At 47.6% G+C, this 22,343-nt stretch overlaps 1 protein-coding gene across 3 annotated transcripts in view; it reads right to left on the bottom strand.

The window, feature by feature from the left end:
- Positions 1-12,965, bottom strand: part of DGCR8 (DGCR8 microprocessor complex subunit) — a 44,308-nt gene extending 31,343 nt beyond the window's left edge. Inside the window, exons 1-6 of one of the 3 annotated variants that reach the window (XM_049865624.1) lie at positions 12,797-12,965; positions 7,804-7,935; positions 4,965-5,962; positions 4,313-4,472; positions 1,275-1,417; positions 826-1,108 (exon numbers count right to left, since the gene is read on the bottom strand). In XM_049865624.1, the coding sequence (XP_049721581.1) occupies positions 826-1,108; positions 1,275-1,417; positions 4,313-4,472; positions 4,965-5,684 (1,306 nt within the window). In that variant the 5' untranslated portion in view covers positions 5,685-5,962; positions 7,804-7,935; positions 12,797-12,965. Of the gene's footprint in view, positions 1-825; positions 1,109-1,274; positions 1,418-4,312; positions 4,473-4,964; positions 12,701-12,796 lie in introns of those variants that run through there. The other 2 variants (XM_049865622.1, XM_049865623.1) reach the window with 2 other exon arrangements.
- Positions 12,966-22,343: the final 9,378 nt, after the last annotated feature.

The following is a 22,343-nucleotide window of genomic DNA, read 5'->3' as shown; positions in this document are numbered from 1 at the left end:
CTGGGCTCTCGGTTACATGCAGCCCCATCAACATACCCAGAAACAGCAGACTTCACATTTAAGGCAACAGAAATAGTAGGACAATCAGAAAAGGGCTTTAAATTATGTTTAAACTCTTCCAAGATATTAAAAGAGGAATTAGCACCCATAAAACATCACTTATGAAACAGGTCAGGCAGCAATACACACACAACAATTAGAAATCCTAAAGACAGAAAGTTGTCTTTGAAAGTGATACAGCAGATTGGCTTGATACCACTGAAGAGAGAACCAAGACTTGAGCAGACAGGACAAGAACACATGACACAGAAGACAGAATGAGAAACATCAACATACATCTAAAAAACAATTACAGAATTAAAGAACAATGGCTGAGTTTCCCAACGCTGAGTCAGCAGACTGAAGAAGCTTGCCCTGCATGCATCAGAATAAAATAAAATAACTCCACATGAGCACATCCTACTGAAAAAGCAAAACCTCAAAGGAGATCTGAGAAGCAATCAAAGAGAAAAGGCCTGTTGGCATTGACAGCAGTCATCCCCACGGCAGCAATAGCTGTTGTCATGTCCCTGCAGAGCCAGGGCACAGTGGCAGGGCCCAGAGTGGTGGTCCTAGCCAGGCTCTGGTAAGATCAAGAAGGAACTTTTCCTAGATGTCAGAGCAACCTGAGGTGCTCACGTCATTGATTTCTCACAGACAGAAGCATGAACAGACGGCCCTGGGCAGGGTGAACTAGATCCAAGAGAAGCTGTGGTATGCAACAGCACACCTGGAAACAGGTTCCACAGCTCCTGCACAAGGAGAAATCTCACCCAGCAAACTTACCAACTGATTCATCTTTGCACACCTCGACTTTGGCCTTCACTTGCCCCAGGGCCCCAGGTGCAGCCTCAGCCCCCAGTGGGTCCTTCTCATCTGGGGGCCCCGAGTCAGCACCCATGGAGTCAGGGTCTTCCAGGGGAAACTCCAGCTCTGCAGATCGGCTTAGGGGCTTGACAGGGGACACCTCCCCACTGGGTATGAGGTCACTGCTTTGCTCCCGTTCCTCATTGTCCTTCATTTTCTTATAATGTAGACAAGGGATGCTACTCAGAGGAGGGTCATGTTTCTGTGGATAGTGAAAGCACAACACAGATTAACAAGGACAACCCCAAGAGTGTGCCAATCTGATGCCTTTCACTTGTCTCTGCTTGACTACAAAGAGATCCATGCAGACATGCATCCTTCAGTTTGAGAATTTACAATATTAAAGTCATTACTGATGCATCCCCTACCCGTATGCTTCCCGTTCCCAAGAAGTATGGCCTGGACCAGGTGACCACCCGAGACTCTCTGTGCAGGTACACGGGGACTCCGGAGTTATGGAATGTCATGATCCACCCGTCGGGCAATGGCTCTGTAGGTGGGCGGCCACGACCTTTACAGAAGACAAGAAAATCCTGAAGTACCTTTAAAAACATTTTCTAGTGTCAGGATGTTCTAAAAAGTATGACATAGCAGATAAAAACAGAACTAAACACTGAAAAGACCCTCTAAGAAGCAGAGAATTAGGAGCATACTCTGTCCACCCCATCCCCTCCACCAGACAAAGTCTACCCTAGTCCCCGCCAGTCGCCACGCACTCTGCTTCTATGTACTTGTTTATCTTGGTCTTCCCCCAGGGGATCAAAGTTCTGCAGAAGCCAGAACCCCATCCGCCTGATCCCTGCTCTATTTCCACTGCCTAGAACAGTGTGTGGCAAGCGGTAGAAACATATTTGCTGAATCGGCACATGAAAGAGCCCTGAATAGGGTTCTGTAAGGCATGCTCCTAAAACTTAGCTTGCCACCTCTGCATCTTGTGAGTTGAGGCATTCAGAAAACCACTGGCCTCAGCTCCCTCACTGGCACTGTGGGCGCTGGATCTGCCTGCCTCGGCCACAGCCAGAGTTTTCCCAAGAGCAGGTAAGCTTTGCTGACAAACTGCATGCCCATCGGCCCACTGCTCCTTTTTGACAAATCTTAATTTGAACTGAGCTGTACACTCCCACAGCACATAAAACACTACTTTCAATTAATAAATGTGTAAATTGGTTTTCAGACACTACTCCATTGCCTATTCATGTTTCTTTTACTTATTCCCAATTTTCATAGTCACAAAAAAAAAAAAAAATGTTTAAGACTTGTTATCTGCTTGACACCCTGACAGAGCCGGCTACTGGCGCAGCACCGTAAAAGGATTTAACTAAAACCTGGTTTTCTTACAGCTACTGGGAGCAAATTAAAAATTTAGAGACGAAAAAGAAAAACGCAAGTGAAATCTAAAAAGAAAAATGATACATATTTTAAAACTGCCAGTGATTCACAAGAAAGGCACTGGCACCTCTCTGACCATCTCCGCCCAGCGGACCTAGCCACAGGCCCTGACGCCCTGCACACAGGCCACTACTGCGCAAAGAGGAGCACAGAGGGTTCCTGTCACAGACAGCCACCTGGAGCCAGTGCTGCCAGCCAAGCAGAAACCTGCTGATACTTTCAAGCACTCTCCTCCCTTGGGCATGGTCCAAGCCCGAACTGCCTTATACTAGTTTCAGGCTAAGTTAGGAGAAGCAAATGAACTATGGAGCCAAACACAAAATGGGACCACAGGTTCATATCCAGGCCTCCACAAGTGGTCTAAAATTAGCAGTGAGAAAGTCTTCCCGGCCCCTCTGAAGAGCTCAGCCAGCAGGCAGCTGTGTCTATCTGTGAACTGCAGGCCTGAGAAGAGGCTCCTGGGAGGAAACCAGAGCTGCTAGGCAGGCTGCAAAGTGGGCAGGGCCAAGGAGAGGGGCTCCAGAGAGTAAGGTGTGGCAGTGCCCAGGGCAGAGCCAGGGGCAGGCAGGTGGTGTGCCACAGTCACAGCCAGGTCTACTGCTAACACATGGGTTCTTCAGGACGGACTTGGGTTTATCTGCTCTGATACTGCTGAAGCCACAAAGTAAACCTTCCAGAGGCACCAAGGTACTTACTTACTTAGAACCCCTCCAGAAGCTGAGGACCCCAGGTTCACCCCTGTTCACAACCACACGAACCCAACACCCGCCCCTGTTCAAACAGTAGCTGACATCAGCATTGCTAACACATCCACTCAGCGGCCCAGGACACCACACACCACCATCCCCTGGCTCACCTCCCCACCTTCTGCACTACACCCTCAGTCCAGGTTCTCACCTGCGTGCCCGTGAATCCCACATGTCTCTATAGCCTCACTCTCTACTGCCCAACCGCTCGGCCAAATATCTCCACCAGGATGCTCACAGAACCTCCAAGCCAGTACAGACAGAAACAGATTCCCAATTCCTCCCCACACCTGCACCTCCATCAACTACAACTACAATGGGCACAACCCTCAGCACTTCCCAATTTCTCTCGCTACTGTCCCCAAATCCAAGTTGAATGCAGGTCCTATTGCCTGTACCTCTGAACACAGCCACTTCTCCTGCTGGAAATTTCACTCGACCCACCTTAAGTCCACTCCACCCAACAGTCACCAAAGTGATACTTTTAAAACATACTGTTAGTGGCATCCCAAGGAGCCCTGGTGGCGTAATGGTTAAGCAATTGGTTGCTAATCAAAAGGTCAGCCGTTCAAACCCACCATCTAGTCTGCAAGAGAAAAGACTTGGTGATGTGCTCCCATGAAGATTACAGCCTAGGCAACTGGATGGGGGCGGTTCTGCTCTGTTATGTAGGGTTGCTATGAGTCGCAATCGACGGCACACAATGAGCGGCTTCTCACACTTGGTATAAAATCCAGAGCCCCGAGCGTGACTTACCAGCCCTTCACCATCACAAGTCACCTCACTGAGCTTCCCCACCTCTGGCCTCTGCCTCCAGACTTTCTTGTCGCCGATCTTTTCATCTAATGGACTGAGCATTAGTGCCCCTCCCCAGATGTCCATTCTTGACCCTTTCGGAAGTCCCTCTCCTGGGCTTAGCACCAATCCCCGTCGCAGGGGTTCCCTCCTGACCCTGTCAGAAACCCCTGCTCTGTTCCTCTGCAGAATGCTGGCCCACTTCAGTGGTTTTCACAATACACACAGCGATCTGCAGCTGGCTCATCATGTGTCTGGATGCTTGTATCTTGCCTGTTTTCCCTTCATCAGATGAGAGGTCTCAGAGGGCCTGGCTATGACTACCCTCAAACACACACCCACTGCCTAGACCTCTGCTGGCACCCGGAGGGCTTGCCAAGCATTTTTGTTACATAAACAACCTAAAAAAAAAATTTTTTTCTTTTTTTTTTTTTTAAACAACCTGCACTTCTGCTGCTCTCCGATTGCTGACTTACTTTTGAGCACTGTTTTAATCTTGGTCATCATTGGCTGCACACTCGTCTCTCCATCGGACGGATGGTCACTGTCTCCTCCGTATTTTTCCTCCATTCGCCTCTTTTTGGGGGCACACAGGCCCTCTTCCAGCAGAGCATCCACGTCATTGTCAAAATCATCCTGCAAAACATGCTGTTAAGACACCATGACTCCAGGCCCCTGCGCCTCGAGGACGGAGGCAGGACTTCTTGCACCACGGGCAAGCCTAACAGCATTAATGAGAATGGACATAGACACAGGGCACTCTCAAGGGGGGCCCTAGGTGTGCCTTTATGGTGCGTGAGCATCTGAAAAACAAATGCAATGAAACCAACAACTAAAGCCAACACATCCGAGTCCAGATGCGTACACCCCAGCAAGCAGTTCTGAGCAACACCTTTCAACTCAGGTTTGGGAAAGGTGGTACAAAACCATTTATCAGCCAAACTTTTCATTATAATGTTTAAAACCCGGACTCCTTAGATCTCTTTCCCACATGAATGTTACTCTGCCTCATTCTTTTTTTTTCTCTCTCTCTCTTTGCGGTGTCAGCTCTTGAAAGATGCTGGAATTCCCAAACACTTTTCTTTGAGTTTTGCTAAAAGCCCTCCAAAGGAGGGGTTACCGACATACCTCGTAGGAGAAATTCAAGGCCTCTTCGTCCACTCTGTCTCTTTGAACGATTGCTTTAGCCGTGAACCCGCCTGCTCCTTCTTCATCTAGCTCCAAATTGTCAGTAAAATCTTCTAACTCATCGAGCACTGCATACTCCACTCTCTTTTCCTGATCCAGCTCATTCTCCTCATCCTTCTTATCAGCACTCTCACCCCCTATGCCTACCCCATTACCAACACTCCCACCAAAGGGACAAGCATGCATGTCTCCACTGATAGGACTAAGGACAAAACCGCACTCTGCCCGAGTGCCGCGCTCCACTCCTGTGTACAGCACCTTCCTGTCCTTACTCCTGCAGCTCTCGGTAAAGCTCACGCTAATCTTTACATCCTTAAGCAACTTAAGGTCAGGGGAGAACTTCCGGACCGCAGGTGCGTGCCGGGCGGTGCGCGGGCTGTGGCCACTACAGTTCGGGTCTATGAGGAGGCGGCCCTTAGAGAAGGATCCTTTGGAGAGAAGAGAAGCTCCGTAGAAGTTGAACGGGTCCTCAGCAGGGGGTTCGGACTGTCCATCACCACCAGAGCCAACGTCCATTACCTCTGCATCACTGGACGTTTGCAGGGGAGGTGGTGGAGACTGTTCACGGGGCAGCGCTTGGAAGGGGCAAGCTCGGTTCTCCATCAGCGCTTCTCCTGCGGCCTCACGCGGGAGAGGAGAGGGACTCTCATATGTCGCCATATTAAAAGTGGTAAGACTATTTTAAAGACCAGAGTTTTAAAAACCCTTACATAAATCTAACAGCTAACATGCACAAGTCCGTCGAGACCCGGGTGCCGTCCTGCCCGCGCTGCACACGCTGGCGGCTTAGTCAAGCTGGCCACATTGCTCTTTTCATTAATGTAGACAGCTTTTAGAACCACTGCCTCAATTATTGGAAATCACAATGCACTCAGCTTAAATGACTGACGACTAAGCGAGTCTGTCTTCATGCCAAAGTGGCGCCTTTCTTCTTCCACCTGCAAAGAAATTTAAAAACATCGTCACAAAATGACAGAACCCTTCCGCTTTCCTGGTACTGAACTAAGAGTCAGGTGCTATTAAGAGCGTGGTGACTTAAGATAATACTGCCCAAGAGAACCTTTTAGGGGTCAGAACGATCGAACTTTTTTTCTTCAGAACCTAAATGATAATTTAGGTCCAAAGTTAAATATTTTATTAACTGTTCATTTTAACCCTTACTTCAGAAGGCTCAAAAAACTTAAAAAATTACAGTAAACCTCACCTCAGCATTCCCCTGACCCAGCTTATTAGGTAAGTAAGCATGTGGTGTGAGGCCGCCCTTTCCAGAACGCACACTAGGTGCATGGCCTCCCTCAGGCCAACAGAGCAACATCAATCCACTCACCTGCGAGGGCTGGGTCAGTCAGAGGGTGAGCGCGGGACCCTCAGCTCAGCTCTGTGGCACTAGGGGCCTCAGAGGTACAGCCAGGCGCTCTGCTACCCCTCGGACCCCAGGGATCTCCTGGGCCCATAAGGTAGCACGTGGACGAGGGACACTGATGCAGGGTGCTGAGATCAGTGGTTATGACATGGTTCTGTTCCCAGGAGAGGAGGGGGGCAGGTAGCTGTGGGGAAAGTAGCCTCCCCAGGACTTGAGGGAGGAACTGTAGGAGACAACTGGAGCCAAGGCAGAGAGCATCCTTGGTATCACCTGGAGCCTGGCTCCATCCTGGGGCAGTATGGGGCCACTGATGATGAAGTAATCTGGGGCCACAATTAGGTCCCTACTGCAAAAAGGAGACAAACAGCTGTGCTAGGCACAGGTGGCAGTGAGCCCAATGCATGGGGAGGAGTCTGCTGGGCCAAATGACAAAGGTGTGAGAAAAGCCCTGCTAACACGGCTAGAGAAGAGGTAGAAAGTCAAGAGTGGTGACAACACACAACTGACCACACTTGTTGATGAGTTATAGTCCAAGGAGAGGAGAAAAGAGAGGAAACTGAGGAGGAAGAAGGCTTCTCCCTGGACAAACACACAAGTTCCAGCATCCAGGCAGAGCATGGAGAGGAAAATGGACAGATCCTCCAGACAGGCCTGTCCCACAGGTGCTGAGATCACAGCTCTAGCCCTGTGATGGCCCAGAGAGGAAGGGCCACACTGCATCAGTGAGGGGGTAGTCACCAAAACCACAGGAGGGAGGCCAGACACAGAGGGAACACAGACTAAGAAGAGGGTTGAAGACAAACACCAAGAAGCTTCACCACAGAAGAAGCACAAAAAAAGGTATGACTTAAGGCTGAGAATGCAGGTCAAAGGGTGCAGCCAGAAAACCCAGAGAGGTTCCGGGGGAGGGCAGTTGTCAGAGCTGGTAGAAAGCACATGCGGACGGACACACACACACACACACACACACACACACACTCCCCTTCTGTGCACAAACACACGTGCATGCACATGCCATGCACACAGGTGCAGACACACAGAGGCATGCCCACGTTCATGTGTGACAGCTAGATCAGGGAAAAAACAGGAGATAGTGAATATCACACTTTTAAGAAGTTTACAGTGAAAGGATAGAACGTGGTGACTGTATTTTGACAATGATATAACTTAAAAACAAATATTCACTGAACATCCATCCTGAGGGAGGCAGTACCTTGAACAAGAGACAAGGTCCCCACCCACCAGACACAGCTGGAAGGACAATAACCTGTGCTGCCATTCTATTTCCTAGATTCTAAAATGTTCTAGCATACCTGAATGCGATGGAGATTTAATGCAACACCCCCCCGCCAAAGATGTATACATCAAGGGTACACCTTAAAATCAAGGAAATACAGCACTTCAATAGTATCATACCTAGGGCTGCAGTAAATGCTAAGAAGGTTGTAGTTAGACAGACACAAGGAACACCAAGTGTAGTAAGGCTGGTATCCTGGCAACCAAGAAAGATCATTTCCGAGAAGGACGAACAGGTCAGCATGCCCAGTGCTACAAAACACAAGTGGGACCAGGATCAATCACTCCTCAGTGGACTTAGCACCTGGCAGGTCTGCAGACTCTAGAGAGAGCCAGTCCATTAGACAGGATTCTGGGAGCAGAAAAAGCTAAAGCAAAGAAGGTAACAATTAAGTAGCAGGATTGGAGACAAACGGTGGTGCACGATAGGGAAGCCTGCTACCACGGTAGCAAGCTAAGAAGCAACCAGTATAGAAATAAAGATAATAACTAATAAAGCGAGATACTGAAGGAAGTGAACAGAGTGAGACAGGGAAAACCTGTCCGGGCCCAAAGGGCAGAAGCTCCAGGCTCAGAGCCCAGGAGTGGGGCAATCTCAGGCAAATTCCTTATTTTTCCTCAAATGTTTGTTGATACCTTTTACATGGCATACACCATTCTAGATGCTGAGGGCAAAGACAAAGTCCCCACCCTCACAGAGCTCAAGTTTTAGTGAGAAAAACAAACAGCAATTAAAAAAACATGATTCTACTCCTAGGTATATACCCTGGGGATTTAACAGAAAGGACATGAACAGATACATGCACACCTATGTTCACTGCAGCACCATTCACAACAGCAAAAAGATGAAAACAATCTAAGTACCCATCAATGAATGAACGGGTAAGTAAAATGTGGTACACAGATAACAATGGAATACTACTCAGTGAAAAAGAAAATGAGTTTCCAAACATCTTACAATGTGGATAAACCTGGAAGACATTACATTGACCAAAATAAATCGATCACAAAAAAACTAATATTGTATGTTCTCACTTTTATGGAATGACAATGAACAAGTAAATATATAGAAATCAATGTTCATTAGTGGTTACCAGGAGATGGGGGACGGGAAAAGGGGATTCACTCTCTAGATAGCAGACCCTTAATTTTTTTCACCAAATGAGGGGGAAGTGTACACACACTGATGAAGGTAAACAATGTAACTAAAATGTGCATAAGGAAAAATGATCTGTTAGTAATTGCTATGGCATATATAATGAAACCTATGAGTGCCGGAACTCAACGGGACTGTCTTGTTTTTCTGGGTCTCCCCAATTTTCCGCCTTTGACAGGGGATACACATGTATACTCTTACCACATTTTAATGGAAATATTTAAGTATTCCCTGTCTTACAGGTTTCTGCCTTACGCAGGCTTTGGCTTTCGCAGGTTTTATTGTCTAATTTTGACACAACACAAAAACTACAAAAAATATATGTGCGGGTATATATGTATTTAAGTAGGCATATAGGTATGTATATGTCTGCACGTGTGTATGCATCTACGTGACTGTATGCACATACACACTCAGCCCTCCGAAACTGCAGGTTCTGCATCCACGGATTCAACTAACTGTGGATGGAAAATATTTGGTAAGAAGAAAAGTTCTAAAAAGCAAAAGTTGAATTTGCCACTTGCTGAGCGCACCACTCAACCCACATGGATGAAATGATATGTAGGCATACCCTGCTGCGGCCTCCCACCATTTCACAGATCTTCATTTTCCCTCCAGCACTGGTTGTTTGAGCATTGTTGGCCTCCAGTTGTCATTATTACCTAAATACAGTGTAACACCTATTTACATAGCATTTACATCGTACTAGGTATTATAAGCAATCTTGAAATGATTTAAAATATACAGAAGAATGTTCCTAGGTAAATAAGCAAATACTATGCCGTTTTATATAAGGGATTTGAGCATTGTTGGATTTTGGCATCCCCAAGGGGTCCTGGAACCAATCTCCCTTGGATACTGAGGGATGACTGTATTCATATATATATATATATGTATAAAATAAAGGACAAGGGGGCATGGTCATGGATACTTCTTAGACATAATCAAACACCTAGAGGGATTGGTTTTCCCGACTGGAGGATTAGGATCATAGTCTCGTGGGATATCTCAGTCAACTGGCATAACACAATTCAGAAAGTTATTTTCTACATCCTAGTTTGCTGAGTAGTGTCTGTGGTCTTGAAAGTTTGTGAGTGGCAATCTAAGATACAACTATTGGTCTCCACTTGTCTACAGCAAACGGAAATCAAAGACTCTATGAACAAACTAGTGTACAGGACAAACAGTCTACAGAACCACAGCTTCATCTACCCGGAGACCAGAAGAACTAGATGGTGCCCAGCTACCACTACCCACCATTCTAATCAGAGCCATAAAAGATAGATCCTGATGGGTGGGAGAAAAATGTGGAACAAGAACCTCAAATTCCTAAAAAAAAAAAAGACTTACTAAACTGGTTGAGATTGAAAGACTTCCCAAGACCACTGCTCTGGGATACTCTTTAAACCTTGAACAGGAACTAACTAAACCCTGAGGTCACCTTGCAGCTAAATAACAGTCTGGCTCAAAACAGAGTATCACCTGTGAGTACTGTGCTCCTTTAAAAAATCACCTATAGACACCAAACTGACAACAATTACTTTAAAACAAAGATAGGAAACTAGACTGATGGAAATGGAACACCCATCACAGCGGAAATAACAAGAATGTTCACACATTATAAAGAATGTAACCAATGCAACTAAACAATTTGGGTGGAAACTGCTGAATGGGGACCTAAACAGTATTATTTAAAAAGAAAGAAAGAAAAACATGGACCTTGTCACATGCTTAGGAAGTGTTCAAAAGAAAATAAAGCAGGAAGTCATTGGGGCAGCTTCAGAAAGGGTAGGCAAAGAAGGTCTCAAACCCAGTGCCCACCTGAAGACAGAAGTGAGTGAGTCATGGGGCGGTGGGGGGGGGGGGGGTGGAGAGCAGAGGGAATGCAAAAACAATAGCCTTGGGGCAGGAGTGTAGTGTGTCCAGCTGGAGCAGCATAGGCCAGGGGGAAGACAGGAGGCCAGGTCAGCAAGGGCAAGTGGGGCCAAGACTTTGGTTTGTGTCTTGAGATGGGCCACTGGACAGGAGGATTCAAAAGGTGATGGCACATGATCCAAGGACAGCAGTCGCAGACAACCCTCTGCATGTTATATATTTTAATTCATCCAACTCTCACACAGCACTGTGAGAGAAAAATTAAGCACAGGAAGGTTAGGCAATTTGCCCAAGGTCGCACAGCTAGGAAATGATGGAGCTGCTTTGGTTGTATACTACCTTTAAAAAAATCACTTTGGGTCCAGAGAAAACTGGAAGAAGGGGGAAGGACGGGACCAAGAAGAAGAAGAATTAAGACTCACCAGGTGGCTTGGACCAGGACTTTAAGTTGGAGGTGGTGAGAAATGGTCAGATGCTGAAAATAGTTAGTTGAGGCCAAAAGGGTTTCCTGAGGACTGTATGTGAGGAATCGAGGTAACTTCAAGCTGAAGGAAGCAGCTGTTACATGCTGAAGACAACACAAGGAGTGTTCTGAAGTAGATGAAGATCAGGGTTTGGTTTAGACACAGCTAAGAGGCATGAAAGTAACATGTGCAGATGTAGAAGAGGCAGCTGAAGTGAAAGGCTGAAATTCAGAAGAGAGCCAGGGCTCTCTGAAGCCACGTGGCTGGAGATCACCAAGAGGACAGGGGAGCTACAGACAAAAAAGACTGAGCCTGCGCAAACTGGGCAAAATCCACCATCGGTCGCTATGAGTTGAAATCGACTCGACAGCAACAAGTTACCCCTCGGTGGTGGGGAGGACTATAAAACAATCCCTAGGTTACCCCGCGGTAGAGGGGAGGACTATAAAACAATCCCTGGGAATGCTCTGCATGTGCCTGCCCTTAATAAAGGGCTCAAATGTTGGCTTTCCCGCTCTTCATCCTCACTACCGCTTCAGCTTATTGAACCACAGATGCAAGCCTTGCCTCGCCAACTGGATCATGAGCTGGCAGCCGACTCACAGCACGCTTCCCTGGATCCCTGGCACAGGGTAAAACCAACATGCCCTTCCTTGGAGTCCACTTGCTGGGCCGGCATCGAGGCGCCGACTGTGATGGTCCAGTGCTGTAGCTGCTGCCTTATGGTCAAGCCTCTCCTGCTGCAGCCTCCCGCCCAACCAACCCAGCAGCAGTATGACCTCATCCATTCCTTCTCATCCTCACATCTTGGACTCACAGGCGGCACTGGACACCGCGGACTGGTCATGCACTCTCTTCGGTGACTGAAGGCCTATACGGATGTCGGGGCCACTCCTCTGACTAGGAGTCCGGTCTGTGGCCAGGAAAGGAGGGTCCTTGCCTAGTGTTTGCCTCACAGTCAGCAGCCGTAGACCAGATTGCCCGTGCATGGGGTGTCAAGATACATGCAAGCATGCAAGACAGCAACTCAAGTTCCTACCAGGAGCAACCCAAGTCCAGCGGATGACACTTGACAGGTATCGCTATCAACAGGTTGCCACCTTCCATTATTTTTCTACCATTTTAATTGTTACAATAAAATCACATTCCGGTGATCTACGTGCCACTTAATCGATGAGTATTTGCGGGAGAAAAGGATTTAGGCGACTTCTCAGATTTTCCAAATAACGTTAAGCCGGAAGGGTCCTGGACAAGTACTGCCCAAGTCCACGCCTTTCCCGCCTGAAAAGCGATGCTCCGGCTTCAGGCTCACAGAGCGCTGGGCCTCTTTACACTACGGCTGTTTACCCAGGGGGAGAGCGACGGGCGTCGGCGACGCCAGGGCCCTGAGTTCGTACCCCCACTCCCAATTCCCGGGCGGGACCCCCGCCTCGCGCCCCCCGCCGCCATGTTGCCTCACAAAGGCCAGGGCTCTGCATGGCCGGGCCGCCTCGTGCTCCACTCCCGCCCCGTCCTGCCACCAGGGGAGAGACCGGGAAAGAGAGAAGGACGCGTCCTCGCGCAGGCCGCAGCGCCCGCCCGCCCGCCCCGCGGGGCGCCCCTCGCGCCCCGCACCTACCTCAGGCACCCGCGGCCTGCCGGAGCCTCCGAAGCCCACCCCACAGCAGGGAAACCCTCACAGCCCGGCCGCCGCCACCATCTAGAAAGGGCCGTCCAGGCTCTCCCTCTCCAGCCGATGGGACCCGTCTGCCGCGCCGGGCGAGGGGTGGGCGGGCCTTCCCGGCGCGCGGCCAATCTCGGCGCGCCGCCGCCCCGCTTTCGGGGAGTCGCGGAGCGGGGTGCAGAGACAGCCAATCGGCGGCGCAGGACCCTCGCGGCCTCGGCTCACGGCCCAATAGCACGACCGCGGGGGCGGAACCAGGCCAGGAGGCTGCGGCTGCGCTAACGGTCTCCGCCAGGAGTGGGGGTGGGGCTCCCCGGGCGGAGGGCGGAGGGCGGCGGCCGCGGGGTGCGCCGGGAACGAGGGAGCGCGGGAAGCGCGGGGAGTGTCGGGAACGGGGCAATTGGAAGGACGGCGCTTCAGGTGGTTCTCTCCGCGTTTACTAACACTGGCTATCTCCGGCTGAACGTGCAGTCGCGATCGTACATACACATAGGCACTAGACAGAGTCCAATCAAAAGCATTAATTTGTTAAAAAAAAAATCTTTAAAAAATATAAGTAAATGGAGAAAGGTCACCTCTTCCTTACACTGTAAGTGTAAAAGGAATGATTCAAATAGAAAAATCTCCCATTTGGTGGTCACTACAGTAACAAATGTAACAAACAAATCATTCGTGGATGCTAAAATTAGTGAGCAAAATATGAGAAACAGGTTTTTTACAGAGTTGCAAAGTTTCTCGCCAAGACACTAATTACAAAAGAAAAACAGTAATTTTCAGTGGAAAAAAACTGGGCAGACACCACCTTAAGGAAGAGATCAAGGTCACCAGCAAGTGTAAATGTACATGTTCAAACTTAAACTGGACACTTAAAGAAAGTGCATTGCATTATTAATTATACCTAATTGTTTTGTTCTGTTTGAACAACTGCCTCTTGGTCTGTGTACGGGTTCCTCATGAGCACGATCAAGTGTTCTGGAATTCCCATCTTCGCAATGTTATCCATAATTTGTTATGATCCACAGAGTCCAATAGTCAATTTTTGCGTAGTCAGTAAAACACAGGTAAACATCTTTCTTGTATTCTCTGCTTTTACTGAAGAGCCACTTGACATCAGCAATGATATCCCTCATTCCACATCCTCTTCCGAATCCGGGTTGAATTTCTGGCAGTTCTCAGTCAATGTACTGCTGCAACCACTTTTGAATTATCTTCAGCAAAATTTACTTGTGTGTCATATTATTGATATTGTTCAATAATTTCCTCATTCTGTTGGATCACCTTTCTTTGGAATGGGCACAAGTATGGATCTCTTCCAGTCAGTTGGCCAGGTTATTTTTTGGCATAGCTGAGTGAGCGCCGGCAGCGCTGCATCCATTTGCTGAAACATCTCAATTGGTATTCCATCATTTCCTGGAGCCTTGTTTTTTGCCAATGCCTTCAGTGAAGCTTGGACTTCTTTCTTCAGTACAATCGGTTCTTGATCATATGCTACCTCCTGAAATGGTTGAATGTCAAACAATTCTTTTTGGTACATTGACTCTGTGTATTCCTTCCATCTTCTTTTGATGCTTCCCGCATTGTTCAATAGTTTGCCCATAGAATCCTTCGCTATTGCAACTTGAGGTCTGAATTTTTTCTTCAGTTCTTTCACTTGAGAAATGCTGAGTGTGTTCTTCCCTTTTGGTTTTCTAACTCCAGATTCTTGCACGTTTCATTATGATACTTTGTCTTCTTGAGCCACCCTTTGACATCTTCTGTTCAGCTCTTTTACTTCATCATTTCTTCCATTCACTAGCTACTCTCCATTTAAGAGCAAGTTTCAGAGTTTCTTCTGACATCCATTTTGGTCTTTTCTTTCTTTCCTGTCTTTTTAATGACCTTTTGCTGTCTTCATGTATGATATCCTTGATGTGTCATCCCACAACTCATCTGGTCTTCAGTCATTAGTGTTCAATGCACCAAATCTATTCTTGAGATGGTCTCTAAATTCAAGTGGGATATACTCAAGGTCATATTTTGGCTCTGGTGGACTTGTTTTAATTTTCTTTGGCTTCAACTTGAACTTGCATATGAGCAATTGATGGTCTATTCTGCAGTTGGCCTCTGGCCTTGTTCTGACTGATGCTATTGAGCTTCTCCATTGTCTCTTTCCACAGATGTAGTCAATTTGACCCCTAAAAGAATAATTTCTTTTACAAGGGTCAGCACAGAGCTTGTGCCAATGAGGTGGAGGTTAAACGTGTCCCAATTGTCCAACTTTTCCAAGCTGCTATACTACTCCATCATCTCTAACATCAACTACTCACTCCCTTAGTACTCTGCCTCCCATCTTTGAGTTCCCTAATTTGCTGCAATGTCTCACAGAACTCGCGAACCTTATAAGGAAATGGCTCACATGGTTGTGGAGGCTGTCAAGTCCCAAATTCATGGGTCAGGTGTAGGCTTCTCCTGACCTATGTGGCTGCAGGAGCTGACGAACCCAAGCCAGCAGTTCAGACCACAGGCTGCTGGTTTACAAGACCGTGGAAGCTGGTGAATCAGGTCCCATGGTAGACTAGACTACTGGCCCAAGGGGCTGTAGAGGCTGGCAAATCCCAGAATTGGCAGGTCAAACAGCAGGCCTCTGGGGAAGTCAATTAATCATGAACTGGATGCAGGATCCAGATGGAGAGAGAGAGAGAGCCTTGCCAGACACAAACATATATCTTAGATGCAGGCCACACCCCAGGGAAGATGTAACTTTAGTAAGGGCGGCTTGAGTCACACCCTTCTGCAAGGCTGCAACCCAAGGCACACCTTACACTGATCCTGCCTCATCGACATGTAGAGATCAGGATCCACAACCCATAAAATGGAGGACAACCACACAATGCTGGGACCATGGCCTAGCCAAGCTGGTACATAACCCCAATCATCACAGGTTCCATATACCTTATTTGCATAGTCCCAGTCAATCATCGTGTGTTAGTCACAAAGACCATGGCTAGAAGGGCCATATTAAGTAACTCACTGCACAGCATGCCTGTGTATTCCATCCAGTGAGGTCACCATTTATGTCGTTGAAAAAAGAAAGGTATTTGCAATGAATAATTTGTTGGTCTTGCAAAATTCTATCATGTGATCTCTGGCATCATTTCTATCACCAATGCCATATTTTCTAACTACCAATCCTTGTTGCCAACTTTTGCATTCCAATCATCAATAATTATCAATGCATCTTGAGTGCGTGTTTAATCAATTTCCAACTGCAGAAGTTGGTAAAAATCTTCAATTTCTTTATCTTTTGTTTGTTGGTGTTAGTGGTTGGTGTGTAAATTTGAATAATAGTCGTATTAATTGGTCTTCCTTGTAGATGTATAGATATTCTATCACTGGCAGCATTATACTTCAGGATAGATCTTGATTTTTTTTTTTTAATTGTGCTTTAGATGAAGGTTTACACAGCAAATTAGTTTATCATTACACAATTAATACACATATTGTTTTCTGACTTTGGTTGCCAACCCCATGATTAGCCAATACTCTCCCCTTCTCAAACTTGGGTTCCCCATTTCCATCTGTCCAGCTTTCCTGTCCCCTCCTGCCTTCTCATCCTTGCCGCTGAACTGGTGTGCCCATATAGTCTCCTATACATAGTTGTGCTATGTGTATTATTGTTTTTTTATGGGCCTGTCTAATCCTTGGCTAATCCTGTCTAATCCTTGGCTGAGTTGAAAGGGGGTCCAGGGACCCTACTCTCAGGGTTTCTCCAGTGAAATGTTCTTTTTGATGAAGAATGTGGTGCCATTCCTCTTCAATTTGTCATTCCCAGCACAGTAGACCGTACAATTGTCTGATTCTAAATGGCCTATACCAGTCGATTTCAGCTCATTAATGGCTTCAAATTTTCCTAGAGTCATACTTCATTCATTCCATGTTCCGATTATTAATGGATGTTTGCAGCAGTTTCTTCTTATTTTCAGTCGTGCCACATCAGCAAATGAAGGTCCTGAAAGCTTTACTCCATCCACATCACTAAGGTTGACTCTGCTTTGAGGAGGCAACTCTTCCCCAGTTGTATTTTGAGTGCCTTCCAACCTGAGAGACTCATCTTACAGCACTATATCAGAAAATGTTCCACTGCTATTCATAAAATTTTCACTGGCCAATTTTTCAGAAGTACGCTGCCAGGTCCTTTTTCTCCTGAGGAACTTGTACACAGCAGACCAAGAGGCAGTCATTCAAACAGAACAATGGGATACCACGTGGTTGAAAATCAGGAAAGGCGTGTGTCGGGGTTGTATCTTTTCACCATACTTATTCAATCTGTATGCTGAGCAAATAATCCAAGAAACTAGACTATATGAAGAAGAATGAGGCATTAGGATTAGAGGAAGACTCATTAACAACCTGCGATATGCAGATGACTCAACCTTGCTTGCTGAAAGTGAAGAGGACTTGAAGTATTTACTGATGAAGATCAAAGACCACAGCCTTCAGTATGGATTACACCTCAACACAGAAAAAGCAAAAATCCTCACAACTGGACCAATCAGCAACATCATAATAAACAGAGGAAAGATTGAAGTTGTCAAGGATTTCATCTTACTTGTGTCCACAATCAATGCCCATGAAAGCAGCAGTCAAGAAATCAAAGGATGTATTGCAGTGAGCAAATCTGCTACAAAAGACCTCTTTAAAGTGTTAAAAAGCAAAGATGTCATTTTGAAGACTAAGATCTCTGATCCAAGCTATAGTATTTTCAATCATCTCATATGCATGTGAGAGCTGGATAATGAATAAGGAAAGCTGAAGAATTGATGCCTTTGAATTATGGTGTTGGCAAAGAATATTGAATATACCATGGACTGCCAGAAGAACAAACGAATCTGCCTTAGAAGTGCAGCCAGAATGCTCCTTAGAAGCAAGGACGGCAAGACTTCATCTCATGTACTTTTTGACATGATATCAAGAGGGACCAGTTCCTGGAGAAGGACATCATGCTTGGTAAATATAGGGTCAGTGAAAGACAGGAGGACCCTCAATGAGATGGATTGATGCAGTGACTGCAACGATGGGCTCAAGCATGGCAGCAGTTGTGGAAGTGGCACAGGACCAAACAGTGTTTTGTTCTGTTGTACACGAGGTCGCTCTGATTCGGAACTGACTCGATGGCACCTAAGAACAACAACAATTGTCCTAATTTCTTAGTGCTGCCGTAGCAGAAATACCACAAGCAGGTGGCTTTAATGAGCAGGAATTTATTTTCTCCCAGTTTTTGAGGCTAGAAGTCTGAAATCAAGGCACCAGCTCTAGGGAAAGGCTCTCTCACCATCTACTCCAGGGGAAAATCCTGTCTCAGCTTCTCTAGCCCCAGCACTTAGTTCCTTGGCAATTTACACATGGCATCTATCTTTCCCCCATGTGTGCTTCTCTGTGCCTAATCTGCTCATTTTGTACCTCAAAAGTGATTAGGTTTAAGACACACCCTACACTGATGTGGCCTCCCTAACATAACAAAGAAAGTTCTATTTCTAAATGGAATTATATTCACAGGTATAGAGGTTAGGATTCCAAAACATATTTGCCAGCGAGGGGAATATGATTCAATCCATAACATCAATTAAAAAAAAAAAAAACAAAAAACACCAGTAAAGGGTCAAATTCTGAGCCTCCTGTCAAGGACATGATATCACACGATTGTTTCTGCTAAAAAGACAATACCTGAATGTATTGAAGGAAGATCAGACAAATCCAAAATAACTGGCCAGTGCTTTCCAAAAGTGCTGAGATCTTTCAGGTCAAAGAAAGACTAAGGAACAGTCTTTAGATTGAAGGAGATGTGGCAACTAAATGCAATAATGCAATGAGAAATCCTGGGCCCAAAGAAGGACATTAGTGGGACAATTGGTAAAATTCAAATGAGGTCTATAGAAAAAAGTATTGCATTGATGCTGATTTCCCAGTTTCTGATCATTTACTGTGGCTAGGTGATGTGTTAACATTTGGGGAAGCTGGGTGAAGGCATACAGGAATTCTAATTTTTCAACTTTTTAGTAAGTTGAAATTATTTCAAAACAAAAAAGTTTAGAAAAGGGCAGACAGGAGGTGGTACAGGTGATAAAGCTAGCACCTCCCAAGGGCCTGCCTAGACCCTTTCCTCCCTTCCCGTCCTCTGCTGTTCACCTGGATGTTCCAGTGGTCCTTACCAGACACATCACAGCAGTCACCATCCCCCCATGAGGGTCTGACTCCTGGGCTCAACCTGGGAATACCAGCCTCCGTATGGCTGGGCTAGCTGCTGGCCTTGGCTCAGTGCCAGTCAGAGCCCATTGGAACTTGGCACATCATCCAGCCACAATGACTTCTGCACACCTTGTTGTTCAATGTGTGGGGGCCCCAATGTCCCCAGTCAGACCCAAGACCTTGGTCCTGCGCACTACAGCCAGGTTCCCATGCAGCCCAGGACAGACTAGGTGTTGCGCAAAGAGCTCTAGCCATAGGCCCTTGGCCACAGGCCTCATCTGGCCCTGGTTTCAAGTCACAAAGATTACTAAACTGGAAGGTGGAACTCCAGTCCAGTCTAAGGCAGGAATCCTTTCCCCTCAGGGTTCCTGTGCTTGCAGCTCAGCCCAGCTCACTAATGAGCTAGGTCTCTGCTGAAGGGCCTGGACCATGCCATCTACTGGTAGAAGCCAAAAGACGGGGCCCTGGGCGGGGGGTGGGGTGGGGGTCTCTGCAGGCAGAAAGAACCCAGGCCTGCCAGGATGGGACCTGAGGCCATGCCATGTTCCCAGGCTGTCCAGGTTGGCTCACACATTGCCTCCTGGTCAGTCAGCCTCCACCCCTTGGGCCTCCCAGCCTGCAAACCTCAACTCGGTTGTCTCAGAGCCCAGAAAGCAGATGCGGCTCATCTGGGAAAGTGCATCTGAGATAGGAGCGAGTTCCCTATCCATTGGCAGAAGGGGACCCATGTTGGGGACTCAGAGATCAGACATGGCTGGTAATAAGCACAGAGGACTGGCCAGGCCACACCAGAGTTCAGGCCCAGTCCTTCCTAGGTGGTGTCTCAAAAGCATTTCTAGAAGGCATCCAGCTCCCCAGGGCCCCTGTGTCCTTCTAATAGGACAAGAGCTTTGCTGCAAGGGACTGCCTAAATAAACGGGGGCTTGGGAAGCATCAGCACTGTCACCCTTGGTTCAAATGTTGACCTGCCCTAGGGTTATAACGGTGGGCAAGAGAAGAAAGGTCCCTGCCTTACTGGAGCTGTCATTAGAATGGGGAGACACACAAGAAACCATCAATCAAAATGTATAGCATGGCAGGTGGTGCTGCCTGCGATATAGAAAACTAAGGCATGGTGAAGGCAGGGAAGCCCTGCAACTTTAAGTGGGGTGCCTCTCTGAGATTTCACCAGAGGGCTGCAGGAAATGAGGTAGAGCTGGCCTGAGTACGTAGAGGAGTCCTTCAGGCAGAGGGGCCAGCGTGTGAAGGCCCTGGGAGCTGCCGTATGGAAAGAACAGCAGTGGGAAAGACGCCAGGCAGCACGGGAAGAGGCAGGTGTGGGAGGACCACCAATCCACAGGATCAGGTGCCAACCGTTTTCTCCATCTTGCTCCAACCTGGCTCATGGCTCTGCCTCTCCCGGCTACTCCATACTGATGGCCATTTCTTTTGTCTCCCCAAGCCTCAAGTTTCCTCATCTGTAAAGTGAGGATCACAGTAGAATCTACGTCTTGAACTGCCCCTTCCTCAGGGGGCCCAAGCCATCTACAGCCCTGGGGCAAGCTGGGAACAGAGGGGCCGGTGACAGGGCCTCATTTGTGTCCCCAGCCCTGGGAAGGCCCAATGTGCTGGACAGAGGCAAATATCTAGAAGGCTCTTCAGAATGGGTTTAAGCCCAGCCCAGTAGTACCCACGAGGGCAGATTTGAGTACCTGGTTGACCCACATAGGATGTGGCTGACCCAGGGGCGGGTGCTTGCTTGGGGCAATGGTGCCCGGGGGGATGATCACCAAGGACAGAACCATGGACGTGCAGTAGCGAGGGTAGTGGGCAGAGCTTGGAGCTCTGCTCATCCAGACATACTGTGGGACTTGGAGCTTCAGTTTGCCCTTGGTCTGAAGGGGCTGGACCACATCAAACACTTCCAAGTTCAAAAGGAGCCAAGTTTGGCTATGCAGCGTGGATAGCTCTTTCGTTTACTGCTGACTTCCCTGTGTGTCGGCCCCATAGGTCCCCGACTCCTGCCTTTCTGGGGACGGTCCTACTAACCCACTGGCTTATTTGGAAATGGCCTCAATAAACACGAAGGAGAACCTAGTAGGGTCACTTTCCGAAGACAACTAGTCAGTAAGGCGCCTTCATGACTCAATGCTAGCAGCAGATACACATTTCGAGTCCCTTTAACTTTTGAAATGGCCTCTTGTTCATTGTGTTGTGATCCAGTAACACTTTGTGTTAAATTGTTCAGCAGCCATTTCTGTTCTGAGGAGGTGGAAGATCTGAAACTTGTCTTGGAATCGCACTTGTTCTTGGTTCCACAAACCCATATCTATCTCCTCCTCTTTGTTGTTAGTTGCCATCGACTTGATTCTGACTCATGGAGACCCCACGTGTGCAGAGTAGAACTGCTCCATAGGGTTTTCAAGGATGTGACCTTTTGGAAGCAGGTCGCCAGGCCTGTCTCCTGAGGCACCTCTGGGTAGGTTTGAACCACCAACCTTTTGGCTAATAGGTGCTTAACTGTTTGCACCACCCAGGGCCTCCTTCTTCTCCACCTCTCCCTTTTCAAGTTATTTCTACCATAATGTGGTGTTCTGGGTTGCACATTTTATTAGAAAGATTAAAGAATTCACGCACTGGCTTGGACAATTTTAATTTTATTTTTGATGTGTTAATTTTTTTTTAATTACTTGGAATTAATACATTAATCTCAAAAAAAAAAAAAAAAAAAAGTGAGCCAAGGAGAGCATCAGGCCCTGAAGAGTGGTCTGGGGCCTGAAGGGGGAAGGGTGAGAAGACCAACCTGGCCCCCTGCTCCTCTTCAGATGGACCAGCAATTCCTCTTGCCCAAGGGTGCAGGTCCCACGCCAGCCTACGTTCGTGGCCTGAGAAGGCCCAGTCGGCAACTGCTGTCCAGAGGGAGGGGGGTCTGGGGCTTGGCATTGGAAACGTGAGACCCCTTATGCTTGACCAGGGCTGGTACGGGACCCCCCAAATGCCCACCCAAAATCAGGGATTTCAGGGGGCTGAGACACAGACTTTACTTGCCCTAGGGCTCTCAAATGCCCTCCTTCCCTCCATCCTCTCGTCTCCTGGTCCACCGGGAATACAAGCCTGGCCACATTCCTCCCTCCAAAGGATCCCCATTGCCATTCAGAGAGAACTCTGGCTCCTCGGCTAGGCATAGGGGGCCCTGGTGGTGGGATGGCTTGCCTTGTAACCAGCCACCTACCATGGCCCATGCATATGAGCTCTCTAGCACCCAGCCTCTGACCAAGGACAGATGGGCATATGGACA

The sequence above is a fragment of the Elephas maximus genome, chromosome 22, assembly GCF_024166365.1.
Source record: "Elephas maximus indicus isolate mEleMax1 chromosome 22, mEleMax1 primary haplotype, whole genome shotgun sequence".
Lineage (NCBI taxonomy): Eukaryota > Metazoa > Chordata > Mammalia > Proboscidea > Elephantidae > Elephas > Elephas maximus.
The sequence above is the reverse complement of the archived record's forward strand: the minus strand, read 5'-3'. Positions and strand labels throughout refer to the sequence as shown.